The sequence below is a fragment of the Trachypithecus francoisi genome, unplaced genomic scaffold, assembly GCF_009764315.1.
Source record: "Trachypithecus francoisi isolate TF-2019V2 unplaced genomic scaffold, Tfra_2.0 Contig01585, whole genome shotgun sequence".
NCBI classification, from domain to species: Eukaryota; Metazoa; Chordata; class Mammalia; order Primates; family Cercopithecidae; genus Trachypithecus; species Trachypithecus francoisi.
In genome coordinates this window covers 2426701-2448000 of record NW_022681444.1, presented here as the reverse complement: position 1 = coordinate 2448000, position 21300 = coordinate 2426701, and the positions used below count along the sequence as shown (strand labels likewise).

Sequence of the window (21300 nt, the reverse complement as noted above, 5' to 3'; positions counted from 1 at the left end):
CGAGATCGTGCCATTGCACTCCAGCCTGGGCAACAAGAAAAAAACCCCATCTCAAAAAAAAAAGAAAAGAAATTGATTGGAGGTAATTTTATCAAACTCAGAACCACACAGTGTCTCCAGAAAATGTTCAAGGATATCAGATACCTATACAACAGAGTTGTCTGGCTTGTCATCTTTTTTCTATTACCAGCTTTTCCTATTGGACAGTTGATTGCAAACCATCCTGAAATAGTAGGATATTGCACCTTTTACATATTGAATTACATATTGGATATTGGATTACATATGAATCGAATTACATGCATTTTTGCCTTCAACTTAAAAAAAGAACACTAAACTGTAGTTAAGCTTATTGGAGGAAGGATTTGAAATCGTTAAGTCACGAATATGTGATGTCGATGTCTGCTCTGGGAAATTTTACCAAATGTGTTATATGTCATACTCAACATGGTGTAATTAAAAACAAAACAAAACAAAACAAAAAAAAACAGAGATTTGTGAATCAGAGTCCTCTGTTCAAATACCAGCCCTGCCACTTAGCCACACAATCTTTGGTAGGTTACTTCATCTCCTTGAGACTGGATTTCTTCATCTTTATATGCATATGAAGCACCTGAGTGCTTTTTAAATGTTTAGTAATTGTGTTCTATAAGTGTACATGTAAATTATGAAGCTTAATTTTGAAATCTAAAACTTAACAACTCAGATGTGAAATCTCTCCAGATTTTGAACTGTCCCTTTCATCTGATTTATAGATCCTGTGTTGCCATAAGCCCTTGGCCCACATTTAAGTGGGAATGCAGCTAGCTTGGATGTCTGAAACTTTGTAGGCGCCTGTGTCTGAATCCTGAACACAGGCACCAGGACTACTGAGAGCTCATCATCTGTGCGGGATAGCCACACAGCAAACATGTTTGCAAAACTGAAGAAGAAAATTGCAGAAGAGACTGCTGTTGCTCAGAGACCAGGAGGTGCTACTAGGATCCCACGGTCTGTGAGCAAGGAATCAGTTGCCTCAATGGGAGCTGACTCAGGAGATGACTTTGTAAGTATCTTTACTTAAGAAATAAAGATACTTTTGCAGGGAATTCTTCCAATAAATATTTTAAATTGCTTGATTATTTCATATCTTTCATGATTTATAGCTGTATAAGAGCCTGTACATCTGATTCTTCTTACTCTGAGGTACCTTTTTGTTAATGTTTGGTTTGTAAATGTTAAGGTACTCTATTTTTTTTCCTTATTTTTCTGTGAATTCCTCTTCATATTCTCTCCAGTGTCCTCTTGTACTGTTTTTCCATATGTATACCTTGTACATCTTCTTTTGCATTTCATTTCTGAAAATGTCTGGGCCTATTTTCATTGCAGACATATATACTTATATAACAACTAAGTCATTGCTGCTTAACAAGGTCTCTGAGTTGTGGTAAGGGGTTAGCCAGAGTGCATTGTTGTATTGGGAAGGTTGATGGAAAGATGGCAACAGTGATTACAGTATGTTTCTTTTTTTCTTTTTCTTTCTTTTTTTTTTGAGATGGACTCTCACTGTAGCCTAAGGTGGAGTGCAGTGGCCTGATCTCAGTTCACTGCAACCTCTGCCTCTGGGGCTCAAGCAATTCTCGTGCCTCAGCCTCCAGAGTAGCTGGGACTACAGGTGTACTCCACCATGCCTGGCTAATTTTTTGTATTTTCTTAGAGACAGGTTTTCACCATGTTGTCCAGGGTGGTCTCAAACTCCTGAGCTCAGGCGATCCGCCCGCCTTGGCCTCCCAAAGTGCTGGGATTACAGGCGTGAGCCACCATGCCTGGCCTACAATATGTTTCTTATTAGTAAAATACATTTGTGGCTATAAGATTTCAAAAAATGAAGATGTTGCTATATTAGGGAAATGTCATGCTTAAAAAATAAAGTGTGGCTTTTGCATATGACAGAATCCTCTTAAGTTAGATAAATTTCTTTTTTTCTTTTTTTTTTTTTGAGACAGAGTCTCACTCTGTCACCCGGGCTAGAGTGCAGTGCCATGATCTCAGCTCACTGCAATCTCCACCTCCTGGGTTCAAGCAATTCTCCTGCCTCAGCCTCCCAAGTAGCTGGGACTACAGGTGCCCATCACCATGCCTGGGATAATTTTTTTTGGTTTTTGGTTTTCGTTTTTGAGATGGAGCCTCGTTCTGTCACCTAGACTGGAGTGCAGCAGCACAATCTCAGCTCACTGCAACCTCCACCTCCCGGGTTTAAGTGATTCTCCTGCCTCAGCCTCCTGAGTAGCTGGAACTACAGGCACCTGCCACCACGTCCAGCTGATTTTTGTATATTCAGTAGAGACAGGGTTTCAGTATGTTGACCAGGCTGGTCTCAAACTCCTGACCTCATGATCCTCCCTCCTCGGTCTCTCGAAGTGCTGGGATTATAGGGGTGGGCCACCACACTTGGCAATAAATTTTTTTAAAACTAATTTATAATGCTTGATATGTATAAATGAATGTATATAATATATATTTAAAGTATAAAGCATAAAGTAAATGTATCACTCATCTGAAAAAATAGAACATTATCAATTCTGTTAAGCCACTTATATGCTTCTTCCAATTTCCTCTACCCAATTTAGGCTAGCATAACCACTATTCTAAATTTTGTATTTTTAATTCACTTGCTTTTTAAAATATCTTACCAGATATGTATGTATTCATAGATAATTTATTATTTAATACTGCTTGTTTTTGAAGTTATAAAAGTTGCACACTGTAGACTTCTTGGATTTCCTTTTTTAAAATTTAATTCAACATGCTTATAAAATGCATCCATGTTATAGGAAGCTGTGGTTCATTTGTTTTTACTGCTGTATAAGATTCCAGGCTGGGCACGGAAGCTCATGCCTGTAATCCTAGTGCTTTGGGAAGCTAAGGCGGAAGGATTGCTTGAGGCCAGAAGTTCAAGACCAGCCTGGGCAACATAGCAAGTCCGCATCTCTACAAAAGTTGTTTGTTTTTTTTTTAATTAATCAAGTTGGTGGTGGTATGCCTGTAGTCCTAGCTTTTTGAGAGGCAGAGGCAAGAGGATCACTTGAGATCAGGAGTTTGAGATTTGTAGTGAACTATGATCGTGCCACTGTACTCCCACCTAGGCAATAGAGCGAGACTCTTATCTCTAAAGATTTAAAAAAAAAAAAGATCCCAGCTTTAGAAAAGGCCACATTTTATCTCTGTCTTCTCCTGGCGATAGACATTTGAGTTGTTTCCATGGTCAGATGAGTCTTCCTCCTGCTTTTTTATACTGCCTGGATCCCAGGTCAGATTACATGGCAGAAGCTATTAGGTTATTGGGATGGAACAATAAGATTACCAGGTCTACATTATCACTGGTTCCTATATTTAAGAGGAAATATAAGCACACATTTGAGCATCGGGCTGAAGGATGTAGTTTTAAGGCTGGGTTCTGTGACAGAAGGACCTGCTTTGCCTTCATGCTGACATGCTAAATGAAGTCATTTATTTAGTAATGTATTCCAAATACAGAGATTGATCTGGATTCAGGAAGTACTTTATTTTGGGATTTCTCAAGTTTTGAACTTAATACAGCCTGATCCTTAGTTCCTGTCTCCAGACCCTTATACCCAACTGCATATATTTCTCCAAACAGATGCCTCCTTTGTGGCATCTCAGATTCTAAATGAAGAAAATTGAATTCATTATTTCCATCTCCAAACGTGCACCTTCATCTTCCCAAGTCACCAGCCAGAAACCTTGGAGGTATTATAGACTCTTCCCTCCTTTCACTTCTTGATGTCCAATCAGTCCCCATGTATAATGGCTTCTGTTTCTTTTTTTCTGTTTTTTTTTTTTTGGAGTCTCACTCTGTCTCCCAGGCTGGACTCTGGGTTCAAGCAATTCTCCTGCCTCCGCCTCCCAAGTAGCTGGGACTACAGGTGCATGCCGCCATACTCGGCTAATTTTTTGTATTTTTAGTAGAGATGAGGTTTCACCATGTTGCCCAGGCTGGTCTCGAACTCCTGAGCTCAGGCAATCTGCCCGCCTCAGCCTCCCAAAGTGCTAGGATTACAGGCAGCTTTCATTTCTTAAATGTCTCAAACTTGCCTCTCTACTCCATCTTCTAGTAGTACATTTACTAGCACAGGTTAAGCATCCCTAATCTGAAAATTTGAAATCTGAAATACTCCAAAATCGTAAACTTTTTGAGCGCCAACATGGCCACAAGTGGAAAATTCAATACATAAATACTTAACACAACTTTGTTTAATGCATATTATTTAAAATATTATATAAAATTATGTTCAGGCTATGTGTATAAAATGTATATGGAACATAATTTCATGTTTATACTTGGGTCCCATCCCCAAATTATTAATTATGTATATGCAGACATTCCAAAATCTGAAAAAATCCTAACTCCAAAACACTTCTGATCCGAAACTGTTTGGGTAAGAGATACTCAACCTATACTATCATTTGATTTCAGGCTGCCTTTCTTTCTGGGACAAATGTTGTAGTCTATTTGGGTTCCCTGTCCCCAAAGTGACCTTTTGTTTTCTTTGAGACAGGGGTCTCTTTCTTTCACCCAGGCTGGAGTGCAGTGGCGCGATCACAGCCCACTGCAGCCTTAACCTCCTGGGCTCAAGCGATTCTTCCATTTCAGCCTCTTGAGTAGTTGGCACAACAGTCACGTACCACCACACCCAGCTAATTTTTGCATTTTTTGTAGAGACGGAGTTTTGCCATGTTGTTTAGGCTGGTCTCGAATTCCTAGGCTCAAACAATCTGCCCACCTTGGCCTCCCAAAGCACTGGGACTGCAGGCGCTAGCTGCTATGCGCAGCCCAAAGTGATCTTTCTAAAAGCAGATCTGTTCATGTCTCTCCAGTACTTAAAACTCATAAAACTCAGTGGCTTCCCCATCATTTTCAGGATGAAGTATAAACCCATTATTATAGCATAATGGTAAACTGTCATGGTCTTGTCTCAGTTTATTTGGCCAGCATTTTCTCACTGTACTTTCCTACACCCTGTGCTACAGCCAGATTGAATTTATTGCACTTTCTAGAATGTACCACATTCTTTCATGCCTACAATTTTTGCACATGCTGTTTGCTCTCTCTAGAATATCTTGTCTCCCCTTTCACTCCTGCATTCCTCTTACAGACTGTTGTGTGTCTTAAGACTCAGCTTACATGTTACTTCCAGGAAACTCCCTTGACCTGACCTTCTCCTCTGCCAGCCCTCTCTCCTTTACCCCTGCTGGCTGTTTGGTGCCTTGTCTTCTGCTAACCTCTGTAATAGCACCTACTGTATTACATTATTATTGATGATTTGCTTGTCTCTTCCACTGAACTGGGAGTTTCATGAAAGGCGATAAGGGAAGTGTAGCCCTTAGGAACTCAGGTCGGATTATAGAGCCATATCTGCTCTATTATTTTTATGTGACTTTGGGCAAGTTTCTTCATTTTTTTCTTTCCTTATTTTCCACGTCTATAAAATGGGGATAGGAACTGTATCTATCTTTATTAAAGTATGTGTGTCAAGGATCCCCAAGATCATCCCCAGATTTGATTATTCACTAGGAGGACTCATAAGACTCAGCATACAGTTTTACTCACTGCTGTAATTTATTACGGTGAAAGGATCTAAAACAGAGTCAGCAAAGGGAAAACGTGCATGGGGCAAAGCTTGGAGGAAACAGGTGCAAGCTTCCAAGATTCTTCTCCCAGTGGAGTAACATAGGACACGCTCCATTCTCCCAGCAATGAGTTGTGACATCACATGTTAAATGTCTACCAGGGAAGCTCATTAGAGACTCAGTGTCCAGGGTTTTTATTGGGTACTGGTCATGTGAACACCCTCTGCCTACTGTGTATCAAAATTCCAGACTCCGGGCCAGGTGAGGTGTCTCACACCTGTAATCCCAGCACTTTGGGAGACCAAGGCGGGTGGATCAGTTGAGGTCAGGAGTTCGAGACCAGCCTGGCCAACATGGCAAAACCCAGTCTCTACTAAAAATACAAATATTAGCTGGGCATGGTGGCACACACCTGTAGTCCCAGCTACTCAGGAGGCAGGAGAATCGCTTGAACCCAGGAGGCAGAGGTTATAGTGAGCCAACATTGTACCACTGCACTCCAGCCTGGGTGACAGAGCGAGACTCTGTCTAAATAAATAAATAAATAAATAATCCAGACTCTAGAAGGAAACCAGGTATTCAGCATAAACCATATTTTTGCACAAACATTTTAGGCACAATGAGCCATTCTTAACAGAATAATGGGAACCCTCCCAAAGTCTAAGTTCCCAGATGCCAGGCAAGGACCAGCCTTAAAAGCAGGCCTTTCTAAGGATAACAGTCTGAGGCCTGTAATGTCAGTTCTTCTTCATAGGATGTAAAGCACTTAGCATGGTATCTGGCTCTAAGCATTTCATAATTAGCTGCTGCTGCTGTTATTTTGGATAGGAGCTCTTTGTTTCACCACTATTCCTAGTGCTTAGCACAGTAGTGAAACATTCTATGTCTCACTAACAGTAATAATCGTAACAGCTTCTTATACTTCTAATGCTGTGGTCTGAATGTTTGTGTCCCCAAAAATTGATATATTGAAACCTAACCACCAGAGTAATGGAATGAGGAGGTGAATCGTCTCCGAGATGATTAACTCATGAGGGAAGAACCCTCATGAATGGGATTAGTGCCCTTATAAAAGAGGCCCCAGAAAGCTACCTTGCCCCTTCCACCATGTGAGGGCACAGCTAGAAGGTGTCATGTATGAACCAGAAAGTGGGTCCTCACTAGACACCAAATCTGCTGACACCTTAATTTTGGACTTCCCAGACTCCAGAACTGTGAGAAATACATTTCTGTTGTTTATAAGTCACACACTTTATGGCATTTCCTTATAGCAGCTCAAATAGACTAAGACAACTAGTAATAGATGACACATATTAAAGCTAATATGTGCCAGGCTATGTTTTAGGGATTTGACAAGTATTGATTTACTTAATCCTCGTCACAGCTCTGTGAGGCAAATGATATTTGTTATCACAGATTGCAAATGAGGAAACCAGTGCACAGAGAAGTTGAGTAATGAGCCTAAGTTCTTACAGCTTGAAAGTGGTAAAGCTGGAACCTGAAGCAAGGTCTTCTGACACCAGAGACTCTCCTCTTAACTGTCCACTGTCCTGACTCTCAGTACATATTGGATGGGCAGTTGGCTGGACATGTAGATGAATATTTGAAGTGAATTATTGAATCATCTTTAAAAACATTTTGGGGATACAATGGGAAACATGATTAAGGACTGGATGTTAGTATTTTTTGTTAGGAATGATAATCATATGTTGTCTATGAAGAGAAATATCCTTATTTTTTAGAAATAATTATCAGAGTAGTTAGGGTGAAATGTAATGATGTCTGTTATGTAAATTACTTCAGAAAAATAAAAATTGGTGAAGCAAATAAGGCAAAGCTTCAGCAATTGTGAAAGTAGATGGAAAGTGTTCATTAGACCAATCTCTCTCCCTTTCTGTAGTTTGAAAAATTTTATAATGAAAAGTAAAAGAGATTTTAAAAACTGAGTTATTAGCAATCTCAAGCAGTGCCCATAGTAGTAGTAGTATTCATTTATTTTAAAATAATCTGTTTTTTTGGGAAAAATGTATGCCTCGTTAATATATTGGTTTGTTGAATGCATATTATCTGCCGAAGTCTATGATGCAAATTAGAGTTTTAGATTGATATCCCTTTGTTTTATAGATGAAGATACTGAAACTTTATCAATATTGGTGAAAGATTCATAGTCATAGGCCAGTTTTTGATCCCTAAAGAACTCCCGCCCTCTTTATCCCAGGACTTTACTTTTGGAAAGATAAAGTGATTTTTTTTATCATGGCAAATATAGTTTTTGTATTATATACTTGCTGTAATAATGGATCTATTTACTATTATTTATTTCAATAACGTGTACACATACGATTTATCTGTTTAACATCTCCTCTCTCCTTCACTTTAAGAGGCAGAAAGCATTGCTTCCACTTTCCAGGTAGAGAAACTAGGCCCAGTTACGTTAAGAAGCTTTTCAGTGACTACAATTAATTTAAGTGTAACCAAACCTAAAGTAGACCTGTCACTTTCTGGCTCAGCACTGTGGTCTCACACATATATGAATTCCACCTTCCTTGTGTCTACCTCAACAGGCTTCCGATGGAAGCAGCTCCAGAGAAGATCTTTCATCCCAGCTTTTGAGAAGGAATGAACAGATACGGAAGTTAGAGGCCAGACTTTCTGGTACGTCTAAGAACTTGTAAAAAACAAACACAAGAAATTTGCCTTGCTTGGCTCTTCCTATAAAATAGCCATATAGGATGACTTTATAGTTATTTTCACATATCATTTTGATCTTTTTAGATAGGAGCAAGTATACCCTCTTTTTTTAGTGTACTAAATAGTGTAAATTCAAAACTGAATTTGAAAGTTTATTAAAAAAATTTTTCTGCTCCTGAGGTTTCTAGCCATGGAAATAAAAGATAGTAATAGTGTATGTACAATAGATTTGACCATCTTGCACCATTAGCATAGCCTGCTTTCCGGTGGAAAGGGATAAGGTTAGTATTTAAAGGGAATGGCCAACAGATATTGGATTCATCAGCACCAGAGAGAGACTGGTTCTATGTTGCCAGTTCCTGCAGCTCATACCACCTGTGTAAGTGTCATTGTAGGTCTTTGGGCCACTTTTCAATGGTATTTCTGACTTCAGTACCTGCATAGAAGGCGTAACTCTTCATTATGTCTTTTGTGTGCAGTTTATACAGCTCCCATTATATCCTTTGCCTGAGGAGGGCATGGTTGTGATAGAATTGTGAGTTATTATTTTGTTTTCTGCCAGTGGATACGTTTGGAAAACTTCATCCTGTAAAGTGGTTCATGGCTTCTATGTCTCTTTTTGTCCCTTGGCCTTTTTTTTTTTTTTTTTTTTTGAGATGGAGTCTCGCTCTGTCGCCCAGGCTGGAGTGCAGTGGCGCAATCTTGGCTCACTGCCTCCCGGGTTCATGCCATTCTCCTGCCTCAGCCTCCCGAGTAGCTGGGACTACAGGCGCCCGCCACCACGCCTAGCTAATTTTTTTTGTATTTTTAGTAGAGACGGGGTTCACCGTGTTAGCCAGGATGGTCTCGATCTCCTGACCTCGAGATCCACCTGTCTAGGCCTCCCAAAGTGCTGGGATTACAGGCGTGAGCCACCGTGCCCAGCCATCCCTTGGCCTTTTAATGCCCATTTTATTGGAGTAAAACAGCAGACCCAAATTCACCAAGTGGTATGTGAAATATTTATATTTGTGTAGCTATCAGACCCAGATTCACCACATTGTATGTGAAGTATTTGTATTTGTGTAGCTATCGAAGGTTCATAGCATAACTCACAACTACTAATTCTTTCGTCCTCACTAGAGCCTTATTAGGCTTAGCAAGGTAAGGCCTTACAAATAGTAAATGGTAGAGCTGGGATCCAAACCCAGATTTATTTGATGCTAGAGTCTTAATTCCATCTGCTTTAAACTTAATTGTTGCTATCCTGTTACTCCTACCCATACATAGTATCAGTAACAGAGGTAAAGTAATTTTACGTTTGTTTAATGTTGAAGAGAGAGTTATAAAATAATATGTATACCTTCCCCATATGGTAGGAAGAATAGTTGGGCTTGACTTACATTAGAGAAGGGACAGGGAAGAGAGCTGCCATTTATTGGGCCCACTATGTCCTGAGTATTGTCCTACAGTATTAGTATGAGTAATAATAATTGTCACAGTAACAACAATAACAGCTGCATTTTACTGAGCACTGTGTGCAAAGCACCTAAGGCATGTAAAATGTTTTATTATCTAATGCATCGTTTGTGGTAGGTACAATTAATATCATTTAATATATGAAGAAACTAATACTACAGGATCAATAATTTGCTTAAGGTCCCCAGCTAAGGACTGACAGAGTTGGGATTTGAGCTACTGTCTATGTTTTCACTAAACCATAATTATCTTCTTTGGCCACCTAGATAATTAATTCTGACATTCACATTTAGTATAGCATAGGTAACCAAGTTCCTGTGTAGAAAGGGAGCTCACTTTTTTAGAGAATTAAGTGCTATCACTATAAAGACAATGCTGCATCTACGGTGTTTCTTATCACCCTAACTACTGTTCCTGAGTTGTGTGGACTGTAAGTGAGCTGTTTAGTGAGTTTGCTTTGATCTGTCCTACTGCTAAGGCTGGAAGAGGAAGTGGAAACTGAGATTTGAAATTAGTCATGAGATAAATCTGTGTTTTTCATAGCAGGACATTTCTGATCACTAGGCTAAGCCTAATTCTTGTTTTCCATCAAGGCTGAACAAACCTGCCTTTTGGTACTCACCATTTATACACCATGGATAATTTGTACTATACTTGTTTACCTGTGTTGTTCATTGTTAATGGGAGGCTGTCTGCCTAACTTTCCTTAACAGGAGTGGTTTTCAGGTTAAGAAAATCATCATCATTTCCACTCATTTTTTTGTTTAATTAACTTCCTTTCCTGATGTTTGTCCATTTCTGGTATGTGCGTCACCCTCCTCACCCAAGACTATGCTGAACAGGTCCGAAACTTGCAGAAGATAAAAGAGAAGCTTGAAATTGCATTAGAAAAACACCAGGATTGTACGTATTTTTTTCCTGCTTTTTCAATCTTTTCAAGGTTTAGTTTTTTGAAATGAAACAATAGCGTATGGTTAAGCTTATCCTTCTTGAAAGCACGAATCTTTATTTTATAAGTAGTATACTTGTTAATCAAGTTGATAAAACATTTGGCTGATATAAAATTTATAAGTATACAAGTTTTATTTATGTTGCTTTATGGGCATGATTCTTAGGAGTAGGTCATTAGGTGTATCAGCTTGTCTCTATCCAGTTGACCCCTTTATTTAGGCTACCCTCAGGTTTTAATAAAATCTAGTACCTATCCCTTAGGTCTGGATTAGGAAATGGTTTCTCACCACAGCTTCATTGCTGCTGTGTTGAGTAACTGGGAGAAATCCCTGTCATCACTCCCTCAGCAATAAAGCATACATTTTGTTTAGTCTGCCCTAAATCATATGTTCTTTGGATACCATCCAGGAAAGATGTTAGTAGAAGTAGAAAGTTATTTTTTTGTGATATGTACTAAAAAAAACTTTTAAGGAAAATAAAATAAAAGCAAGGCTTTTTGTTTGTTTGTTTTGACTTTTGTTTTTGTTTTTAATTCTGATAAAGTGGTAGTAGCCATCACTTAGCATCAGCTTTTTTCTGGCAACCTACCTACCTCAGTGTTCTATCATTATACAATTTAAAAAGTTACCTTTGGCATCTTTCTAAATATATATACTTGTCTATTACAAAAAACAAAAACAATAAGGAAACAAACAAACAAACACTGTGGTCTGTTACCAAGGCCAAAATATTCTTCTGGAAAGTTGAGGTGGATCAAGCTTTTCCTAGTATCATAATCCACTTATGTGACTTTGGCCTTTTTCATTAGGTGACAGTTTTGAAATAATCACATGGGCTATTTGTCATGCTGTTTCTGAAGTATTTTCATATCTCAAATAGAGCCTCTTTGTTAACAGCTTCCATGCGGAAATTTCAAGAGCAGAATGAGACATTCCAAGCCAACAGAGCCAAAATGGCAGAAGGACTGGCTTTGGCATTAGCCAGAAAGGACCAGGTATTTTATATGTGGCACTGCCCAAAACTAGTGGAAAGATTTCACTTAGTGACATGACTTCAAAAATCATGACATAACCTACAGAAAATATTTACAGCCTAGGAGAAAAGGAATGTTGTAAGTTCTTTAAGGTTTTATTTGGCCTTTTCTTGTAAAGTGAAGAAACTTTACAGTTCTAATCACGAAATGTGTCCAGAATGTGAGAGTATCATTCCTTGCATCTGTATAGTTTCATAAAATTGAGAAGGGAAATAGTGTATCTGTAATCTGATGGCAGGCCCCAAAATAAGAGAAAAGGTCTCTGCCCTCTAAAAACTTCTCTGAAATTCTAACCCCCAAACATTTTCCTTTTATCCTGGAGAAGGTATTATTAACCTAGTCATAATCCATAGTATACAGAGTTCTTCCAACCTCTGTTCCCACGTTTCTTCAATCCCAACCAGCTGGACAGAGGGGAACTCCTATAATCTCAACAGAACCAACCACTGGAAGATGCTGAATGAATAACCACAAGGAAGGAAAATAATTCTGTTACTGGCTATTACAGTAATTATGAAGTATATTTTGTTCAAAATAATAGATGACATTTTAAATTTAAGCATAAATATATTGTAATGATAATTTTGATTTATTAAGACAGCTTATTATGTTTCACTTAAGAAATTGTGTAATTTATTTCATCTGGAGGAGGTGGGTTGGTTGATTGGTTTTAAAGTGTCTGTTCATCATCTGGGACATTTACTAGTCAGAAAAAATACCGTTTACCAATACTTAGTGGATAACCATGGTATGAATGTATATAAATGAAGAAATAATCTAAAATTGATGGATTCTGATTATAGGCAATCAGTATATTGCCTTTTGTGCGAATGGGTTTTTTTTTCCTCACTATTTTATGGTTTGTGAATAAGGGGCATAATTATTTTTCTTTTGATTTACACAGATGGCATAAAGCATGTTGGTAAAATCGAAAAGGAAAATAATGATCAGGGACTGCAAAAGATCCCCCCTACTCCCCCAGTTTCAGGAATTAATTTCTAAACATCATTTGCAGAATTACTTAACTTAGCTGGTCCCAGCTACCCACTCCCAAGAAATAACAGTACTCATGGCAAAACTCCCAGGAACAAGCTGAAAAGCTGCATCAGAACAGCAGATATGGCTTTTCTTGGGTGTCCTGCTTAGTAAAAATCTGTAGGCTTTTACTCATGAATTCATTCTATTCTAGAATCTTAGATAAAGTGCATTTTCTTCTACTGCTATGACTCTTGCCTTTCTTAAAACAAGTTTATGGATTTTTTTTTAATTGGCTTTTTTGTTTTGTTTGGTTAGTTGCTTTCTGGGAAGAGTTGGGTGGTTCTGTTTTCTGGAAATCTTGGTATTACAGATGCTCTTCACTGGAAACCATACTTTTTTATTGTTTTGTTTTAGGAATGGTCAGAAAAGATGGATCAGCTTGAAAAGGTTAGTTCATCTTTATTTTTGTCTCATTTTTGTTGGTCTCGTCTCTAGGGTTTGGAAAACGTTTTATCCAGTAACCAACATACTGATTGCTATACCACCTCTTGGAAGCAGGACAGTTTATGATTAGATACTGACTCGAAAAGCTCAGATCCTCCCCTTTTTTGGTGGATGTGCAGGATGTCTTTTGTTTGCCCCTCCTGATATACTCTGCACTCCTCCTGTCTTCCCTTTCTCTGCGTACCTGAACGCTGATAGAGACTGTGTCAGCAGGGCTTAAAATGCCCTCTGGCATCCGGTTGGGTTCAGCCAGTGGGGAACCCTGAAAGAACCATGTGTGAAAGAAGATGTGGTCAGGATGTTTCTTCCCCCACCTTTCCCCATGTGGGGTCTCTTCTGCTTAGTTGCATCCCATGGCCAAAAGTAACAGTTTCAGTGGGACCTTTGGTTTGCCTTCTTGACATAGTTTTTCTCTCTCTGGGTTTCCTATAACCTCTTCATCTTTTTGCCCCTTTATGCCCAACTGTTACCAGCACATTATCTTTTGGGCTATATTACACTTCCCACAGCTTTGATAAGCCCTTTTATTAAACCATCCTCAAAACGCCTGATTTGAGTTGGCCATCTCTTTCCTGCTGTGGTTCTGATTGACACTGTGGTAATATTAGGAACACTTAAAGATGAATCGATGGGGAAGGAAGGCATTTCTCAAGGCTGAGCATTGAACATATATGAGAACCTCTTGGCTAGATGTAGATGAGGAAAATTGATTATTCTAGTACCGTTACTTGCATAACACCGTGCAGGTACCTTAAGTAATATATTCCTGGCTCCCACATATGAACAAGATGAAATTTCAAGTCTACAATTGGAAAAACATTTTAGTTTTAAAATAATCATTAGAGTCAACTATTTTTTTTTCCATAAAACACCAAGTTAACTATTTACTTTCTGTTCTATAGAAATCCATTTATCAAGCTGAGAGAATACATTAACTTTTTTTGAGACAAGGGGTTGTTCTGTTGCCCAGGCTGGAAGTGGCACAATCACAGCTCAGTGCAGCCTCAACCTCCTGGGCTCAAATGATTTTCCCCCCTAGGCTTCCTGAGTAGCCGGGACTGCAGGCATGAGCCACAATGCCCAGCTAATTTTTAAGAAAATTTTAATAGAGATAAGGTCTTACTGTGTTGCCCAGGCTGGTCTTGAGCTCATAGACCAAAGTGATCCTCCTGCCTGGCCTCCCAAAGTGCTGGGATTACAGACATGAGCCACTGTGCCTGGCAACATTTTTATATAAGGAAAGAATTATAGAAAAGTCAAGTCCCAAGGAAACCTGTGGTTGAAAAAAAAAAAAAATCCTCAAACATATGCTATTAATGACAGTCTTCTTTTTTTTTTTTTTTTTGAGACGGAGTCTCGCTCTGTCGCCCGGGCTGGAGTGCAGTGGCCGGATCTCAGCTCACCGCAAGCTCCGCCTGCTGGGTTTACGCCATTCTCCTGCCTCAGCCTCCGGAGTAGCTGGGACTACAGGCGCCCGCCACCTCGCCTGGCTAGTTTTTTGTATTTTTAGTAGAGACGGGGTTTCACCGTGTTAGCCAGGATGGTCTCGATCTCCTGACCTCGTGATCCGCCCGTCTCGGCCTCCCAAAGTGCTGGGATTACAGGCTTGAGCCACCGTGCCCGGCCAACAGTCTTCTTAAATATGGAGGTATGGGTTGGATTAAGGTTTTCTTGCCATAAAAGAAACTCTTAAAATTATGGCAATTGAAATTCTCATTGAACTGTTTTTTTAATCTTTTAAAATTTTGGTAAAGGGTATCCATATAGGGCTGAACCAACTAAAAAACCTACTTAGGTTCATAAGGTTCACAAAGGGAATTTTCTCTTTGTTTTGTTTCGTTCTTTTGAAGGAGAGGTTGGGGGAAATTTTTCTTTTTTTTTTTTTTTTGAGATGTAGTCTCACTCTGTCACCCAGGCTGGAGTGCAGTGGCGCAATCTTGGTTCACTGCAAGCTCCACCTCCTGGGTTTACTCCATTCTCCTGCCTCAGCCTCCCAAGTAACTGGGACTATAGGTGCCCCGCCACCACACCTGGCTAATTTTTCTATATTTTTAGTAGAGACAGGGTTTCACCGTGTTAGCCAGGATGGTCTCAATCTCCTGACCTCGTGATCTACCTGCCTCGGCCTCCCAAAGTGCTGGGATCACAGGTGTAAGAGGTTGGGGAAATTTTCTAGAGTAGGAAGTAGTAATGAGACATCTATATAGGTCTTTGAAGCCACTTTCATTGTTAAAGATGTTTTGGGTTTTTTGTTTTTTGTTTTGTTTTGTTTTTTCAGTCAAGAATTAGAAACTGTAACAGCAGGGTTAATCCTTAAAAGAGTCCTTTTTTCTTTTCTTTCTTTTCTTTTTTTTTTTTTTTTTTTTTGAGACATGGTCTCACCACGATGCCCAGGCTGGAGTGCAGTGCAGTGGCACAGTCAAAGCTCACTGCAGCCTTGACTTCTTGGGCTCAGGTGATTCTCTTACCTCAGCCTCCTGAGTAGCTGAAATTACAAGCACATGCCACCATGCCTGGCTAATTTTTTTGTATTTTTTATAGAGATAGGGTTTCACCATGTTGCCCAGGCTGGTCTCCAACTCCTGCACTCAACCGATAGGCCCACCTTGGCCTCCCAAAGCGCTGGGATTAGAGGCAAGAGTCCACTGCTAGAAATGATCATTTAATAAATTGTAACCTGCTAACACCAGTCATGTCTAATTTTTTTTTTTTTTTTTACTTGTTAACTGAAATCAGTTCTACATTTAATCTACGTGCATTTAATCTTTTTCAGGCATTCAATCTTACTTGTTACTCGTGTTTTTCAGTCAGTTCAGTGTGTCACTAAGAACAGACATGTAGGCTGGGCACGGTGGCTCACGCTTGTAATCCCAGCAGTTTGAGAGGCCGAGGCGGACAGATCATGAGGTCAGGAGATCGAGACCATCCTGGCTAACACAGTGAAACCCCATCTCTACTAAAAATACAAAAAAAAAAAATTAACCAGGCGTGGTGGTGGGCACCTGTAGTCCCAGCTACTCGAGAGACTGAGGCAGGAGAATGGTGTGAACCTGCGAGGCGGAGCTTGCAGTGAGCCAAGATTGCGCCACTGCACTCCAGCCTGGGCGACAGAGCAAGACTCCATCTCAAAAAAAAAAAAAAAAAAACCAAAACAAGAATAGACAGGTAAAATAAGCTTGGGCACAGTGGCTCACAACTGTAATCCCAGCACTATGGGAGGTGGAGGTGGGTGAATCACCTGAGGTCAGGAGTTCGAGACCAGCCTGGCAAACATGGTGAAACCTCATCTCTACTATAAGTAGAGAAATTAGCCGGGCATGGTGGTGCACGCCTGTAGTCTCAGCTACTTGGGAAGCTGAGGCATGAGAATCACTTAAACCTGGGAGGTGGAGGCTGCAGTGAGCTGAGATCACACCACTGCAAACCAACTTGGGCAACAGAGTGAGACTCTGTGTCAAAAAACAAACAACAACAACAAAAGAATAGACACATAAAATATATATCTGGACTTGCTAAGTAGATGTAAGAACTCTAAAGTTCTACATAGGCCATGCACAATGGCTCATATCTATCAGCACTTTGAGAGGCTGAGGGAGGAGAATGTCTTGAGGCCAGGAGTTCAAGATCAGCCTGGATGATAGAGCAAGATCCTGTCTCTACCAAAAAAAAAAAGTTCTACATAATTGTTGCTCTTATTCCCCCTTTTCACAATTATTAAAACACATTTATTTTTAAATAAATAATTACATTCTCTAAAGGATTTATTTAATTAAAGAATTTATAAATAATCCCATATTTCTGTAATGCTTCCCATGATTGTTGCATTATTGTCCACTGGCATGAGATTTCCTGAAGATTTTCCTTTATTAAGAGTTCCACTTTCAGGCCGGGTGTGGTAGCTCATGTCTATAATCTTAGCACTTTCGGAGGCCAAGGCAGGAGGATTGCTTGAGCCCAGGAGTTCAAGGCCAGCCTGGGCAACTAGTGAGACTCTGTCTCTAAAGATAAAAGTTTTAAAAAAGAAAAGATTTTCACTTTCGTAATACAGATTTCTAATGATTTAGTTGCCTGAGTTGATGTCTTTCTTTCAAATAGGAGAAAATTATTCTGACAGCCCAGTTACAGGAATTGAAGAACCAGAGTATGAATCTTTTCCAAAGGAGAGATGAAATGGATGAATTAGAGGGGTTCCAGCAGCAGGAACTAAGTAAAATAAAGCACATGGTATGCATTTTTGTTTTAGTAGCTAAATACTGAATAGATGATTATTCACTCTGATTTTACTAGTCATCACTCTCTAATTGCTGATGAACATACACCACTAATATTTGATATTAATCATATTTGATATTAATTATATTTGTATGTTTTAAAATTTATTAAAATAGAAAACTTCTGTTTGAAATGTTCTCTTTTTCTGTTGTTTTTGTGTTTTTTTTTTTTAACTACCAGGTATATAAATCCTCTTATAAGCCCACAAAAATGTTATAAAAGTTTGGCTATTGGTCCACATTTTTTTTTTTTTTAATAGATGGAGTCTCACGGTGTTGCCCAGGCTGGAGTATAATAGCTACTCACAGGTGTGATCATAGCACACTGCAGCCTCAAACTCGTGGGCTCAAGCTCTCCTCCCACTTTAGCCTCCCAAGTAACTGGGACTGTAAGCATTTACTATAGGTGTGTGCCACCATGCCTGAGAAGTTTAGATTTTTTTTCTTTTCTTTGTGTGTGTGTGTGTGTGTGTGTGTGTGTGTGTGTGTGTCACCCAGGCTGGAGGGCAGTGGCATGATCGTGGCTCACTGCAGCCTTGACCTCCAGGGCTCAAGGGATTCTTCCACCTAAGCCTCCCGAGTAGCTGGGACTACAGGCACACTACCATGCCCGGCTAATTTTTGTATTTTTTGTAAAGATGGTGTTTCACCATGTTACCCAGGCTGGTCTCAAACTCCTGGGCTCAAACGATATGCATGCCTCAGTATCCCAATATGGTGGGATTACAGGCATGAGCCACTGCACCCAGCCCAGATTTGTTTTTAAGTGTATTTTTCTTTTTTAATTTTTTTTTTTTTTTTGAGACAGAACCTGGCTGTGTCACCCAGGCTGGAGTGCAGTGGCGCTATCTTGGCTAATTGCAACCTCCACCTCTGAGGTTCAAGTGATTCTCCCGCCTCAGCCTCCGAAGTAGCTGGGATTACAGGCACCCGCCACCATGCCCGGCTAATTTTTGTGTTTTTAGTAGAGACAGGGTTTTGCCATGTTAGCCATGGCAAACAGTTAGCTGGTCTCAAACTCCTGACCTCAAGTGATCCACCCGCCTCGGCCTCCCAGCGTGTTGGGATTATAGGCGTGAGCCACCTGCCCAGTCTTAAATGTGTTTTTCTTAGCATAGCCCAATGAAACTTTGTATTTTTGTGTCAGCTTTTAAAAAAAGAAGAAAGTCTAGGGAAAATGGAGCAAGAATTGGAGGCACGAACCAGAGAACTTAGTCGTACCCAGGAGGAGTTGATGAACTCCAACCAGATGTCATCAGACTTAAGCCAGAAGCTAGAAGAATTGCAGAGACACTACTCAACGCTGGAAGAGCAGAGGTTCTTGCTTGGTCTGTGGGGCCCTTGGGAAGAGGTGTTAGTGTAGTTCTGGCTATAGCCTGCTCACCTTTCCCCATTGTTTGTTACACCACTTTCTGATTCCAGTGCTGGCAAAGGCTTCTGGACACATACTTACCTGCCTAGGACTTAGGCCCCACCCTACCTCCAACCCACTTTCCCCTTCAGCTGCTGAAACTCAGGACAGTTCCAGCCCTGCTGAGCAATTCAGTGTGGTTTTAGTTTGTAAGGTGTTATAGACTAAGGAGAGGCAGGTCAGGATTTCTTTCTTAAACTAGGATGGACTTTTTCTCCTTGGGCTCCTGCTTCAGAGAGAGCTGAGACTTTTTCCATTGAAAACTGCATGTAGCTAATGATGCTTGTAGCCCTGACATAGAAGGAACCATTTGTATTTTTCCTGCAGAAGACTGTATATTAGATGAGATATCCAAATTTGTTCATTGTCTGCTTTCTTTTGATGAAGAGATCGTGTGATAGCTTCAAAAACAGGTGCAGAAAGTAAGATCACAGCCCTGGAACAAAAGGAACAAGAGCTCCAAGCACTCATTCAGCAGCTTTCCATTGATTTGCAAAAGGTAAGTAGAATATGAGAAGACCTGGATTTCTAAGATTCATAAAAACTATTCTTTCAGAAATTTCTGCCTAAGAGTGACTACTGAACATATATTTCTCATGCAGTCCACATGGCTCCATTTCTTGTTCTAGCCAGGCTGCACTCAGATGGAAATGGCCATACAATTGCTTAGCAGAAGTAGTCAGTATTTTCCCATTAGGAACTCTCAAATTATACCATTTGGTCGACTCAAATATGTCTCTTTTTTTTTTTTTTCTTTTTTTTTTTTTGAGACAGAGTCTTGCTCTTATTGCTCAGGGATTACAGGCGCCCGCCACTACACCTGGCTAATTTTTGTATTTTTAGTAGAGACGGGGTTTTACCATGTTGGCCAGGCTGGTCTCAAACTCCTGACCTCATGATCCACCCACCTTGGCCTCCCAAAGTGCTGAGATTACAGGCATGAGCCACTGTGCCTGGCCTGACTCAAATATATCTTTAAGCACATAATGGACCTTGAGCATGAAAAATATAACAAGAGTGGCTGACATGACCAGGGCTGTACCTTTGACATACTTGGCTCTAATCCAGTTTGTTCTATGGCACATAATAAAATGATGTCATTACAATTTGTTTTTTCATTTCATTGACATACATTTGTTTTCTTTCTACATTAGGGCTGTGCTAAACTCTGAGAATATAAAGATGAACAATAATATTACTGAATATAAAGTAGTGTTTCTTAGGCCCAGCACTGTGACTCAAGCCTGTAGTCCTAGCACTTTGGTAGATCAAGGCAGGAGGATCACGTGAGGTCCTCCTCGTGACCGCATCTCTACCAAAGAAACAAAAATTACACAGTGTGGTAGTGTGCACCTGTAGTTCCAGCTGTTTGGGATCATGAGGTGGGAGGATCACTTAAGCCCAGGAATTCAAGGCTGCAGTGGGCTATGAACATATCACAGCACTCCAGCCCAGGCAACAGAGCAAGACTGTCTTTAAATATAAAAATAAGGCTGGGTGTGGTGGCATGTACCTGTAATTCCAGCTACTTGGGAGGCTGAGCAGGAGGTTCAGTTAAACCTGGGAGGTGGAAGTTGCAAGTGAGCCAAGATTGCACCACTGCATTGCAGCCTGTCTGGGTGACAGACAGAGACTCTGTCTCAAAAAAAAAATAATAAATAAATAGAAATAAAATAAAGTAGTATTTCCCAATGGCATATTTCTTATTGGCATTTTGAGTAGAACAACTTGTATTGTATGATCGTCCATTGCGTTGCAGGACATTTAGCATTCCCGGCCTCTGGGTTCTGAATGCCAATAGCATCCTTTAGTCACTGACATCCAGCCCTTCCCCTCACATCACAGAACCACCCACCTGTTAGGCGGTGCCATCCACCCTACCCTCATCTTTTGAGAAATGCTGATCTCAAGTGAGACAGAGCCTTATAGCATAATTACAGTACAGTAAGATTTTGTCAATAGAGGTCTGTATACCCCTTCTAGCTAAGTATTATCATACTTACAGATATCTAAGTGGAAACTAAGAGAGGTTATTGACCTTGTTCACAATTATACAGTAAGTGACAGAGTTGGATTCTAACCCAAGTCTTATTCCAAAACTCATGCTTATTCTACTGCACTTTGCTGCCTCACAATAAGGAGCACCCAGTAAATATATACATGAATGAATGACTATGATACAAGCTTTCTACCCTCAACGAACTAAAAATCTCAGTACAGATATTGTTTTCCTTCAGAGGCTTACAGTTTCATTATAGAACTCAAACCTACTGTAATCACAAGAAAAGAAATGCTCAAACAGGAAGTCTCATGTAAATGAACTAGATTTTTCTTTTTCTTTTTTTTGAGACACGGTCTTGCTCTTTCACCCA

General features: G+C 40.0%; 1 protein-coding gene across 5 annotated transcripts in view; it reads left to right on the top strand.

Moving 5' to 3' along the window:
• The window catches only part of GOLGA1 (golgin A1), a 69852-nt gene that overhangs the window by 1460 nt on the left and 47092 nt on the right, over positions 1 to 21300 (top strand). For 4 of the 5 annotated variants that reach the window (XM_033190887.1, XM_033190885.1, XM_033190889.1 and 1 more), the window contains 8 exons: positions 756 to 1045; positions 8196 to 8286; positions 10609 to 10683; positions 11628 to 11725; positions 13157 to 13189; positions 17342 to 17470; positions 18665 to 18834; positions 19316 to 19427. In XM_033190887.1, the coding sequence (XP_033046778.1) occupies positions 911 to 1045; positions 8196 to 8286; positions 10609 to 10683; positions 11628 to 11725; positions 13157 to 13189; positions 17342 to 17470; positions 18665 to 18834; positions 19316 to 19427 (843 nt within the window). In that variant the 5' untranslated portion in view covers positions 756 to 910. The remainder of the gene's footprint in view (positions 1 to 755; positions 1046 to 8195; positions 8287 to 10608; positions 10684 to 11627; positions 11726 to 13156; positions 13190 to 17341; positions 17471 to 18664; positions 18835 to 19315; positions 19428 to 21300) is intronic. The other variant, XM_033190897.1, reaches the window with a different exon arrangement.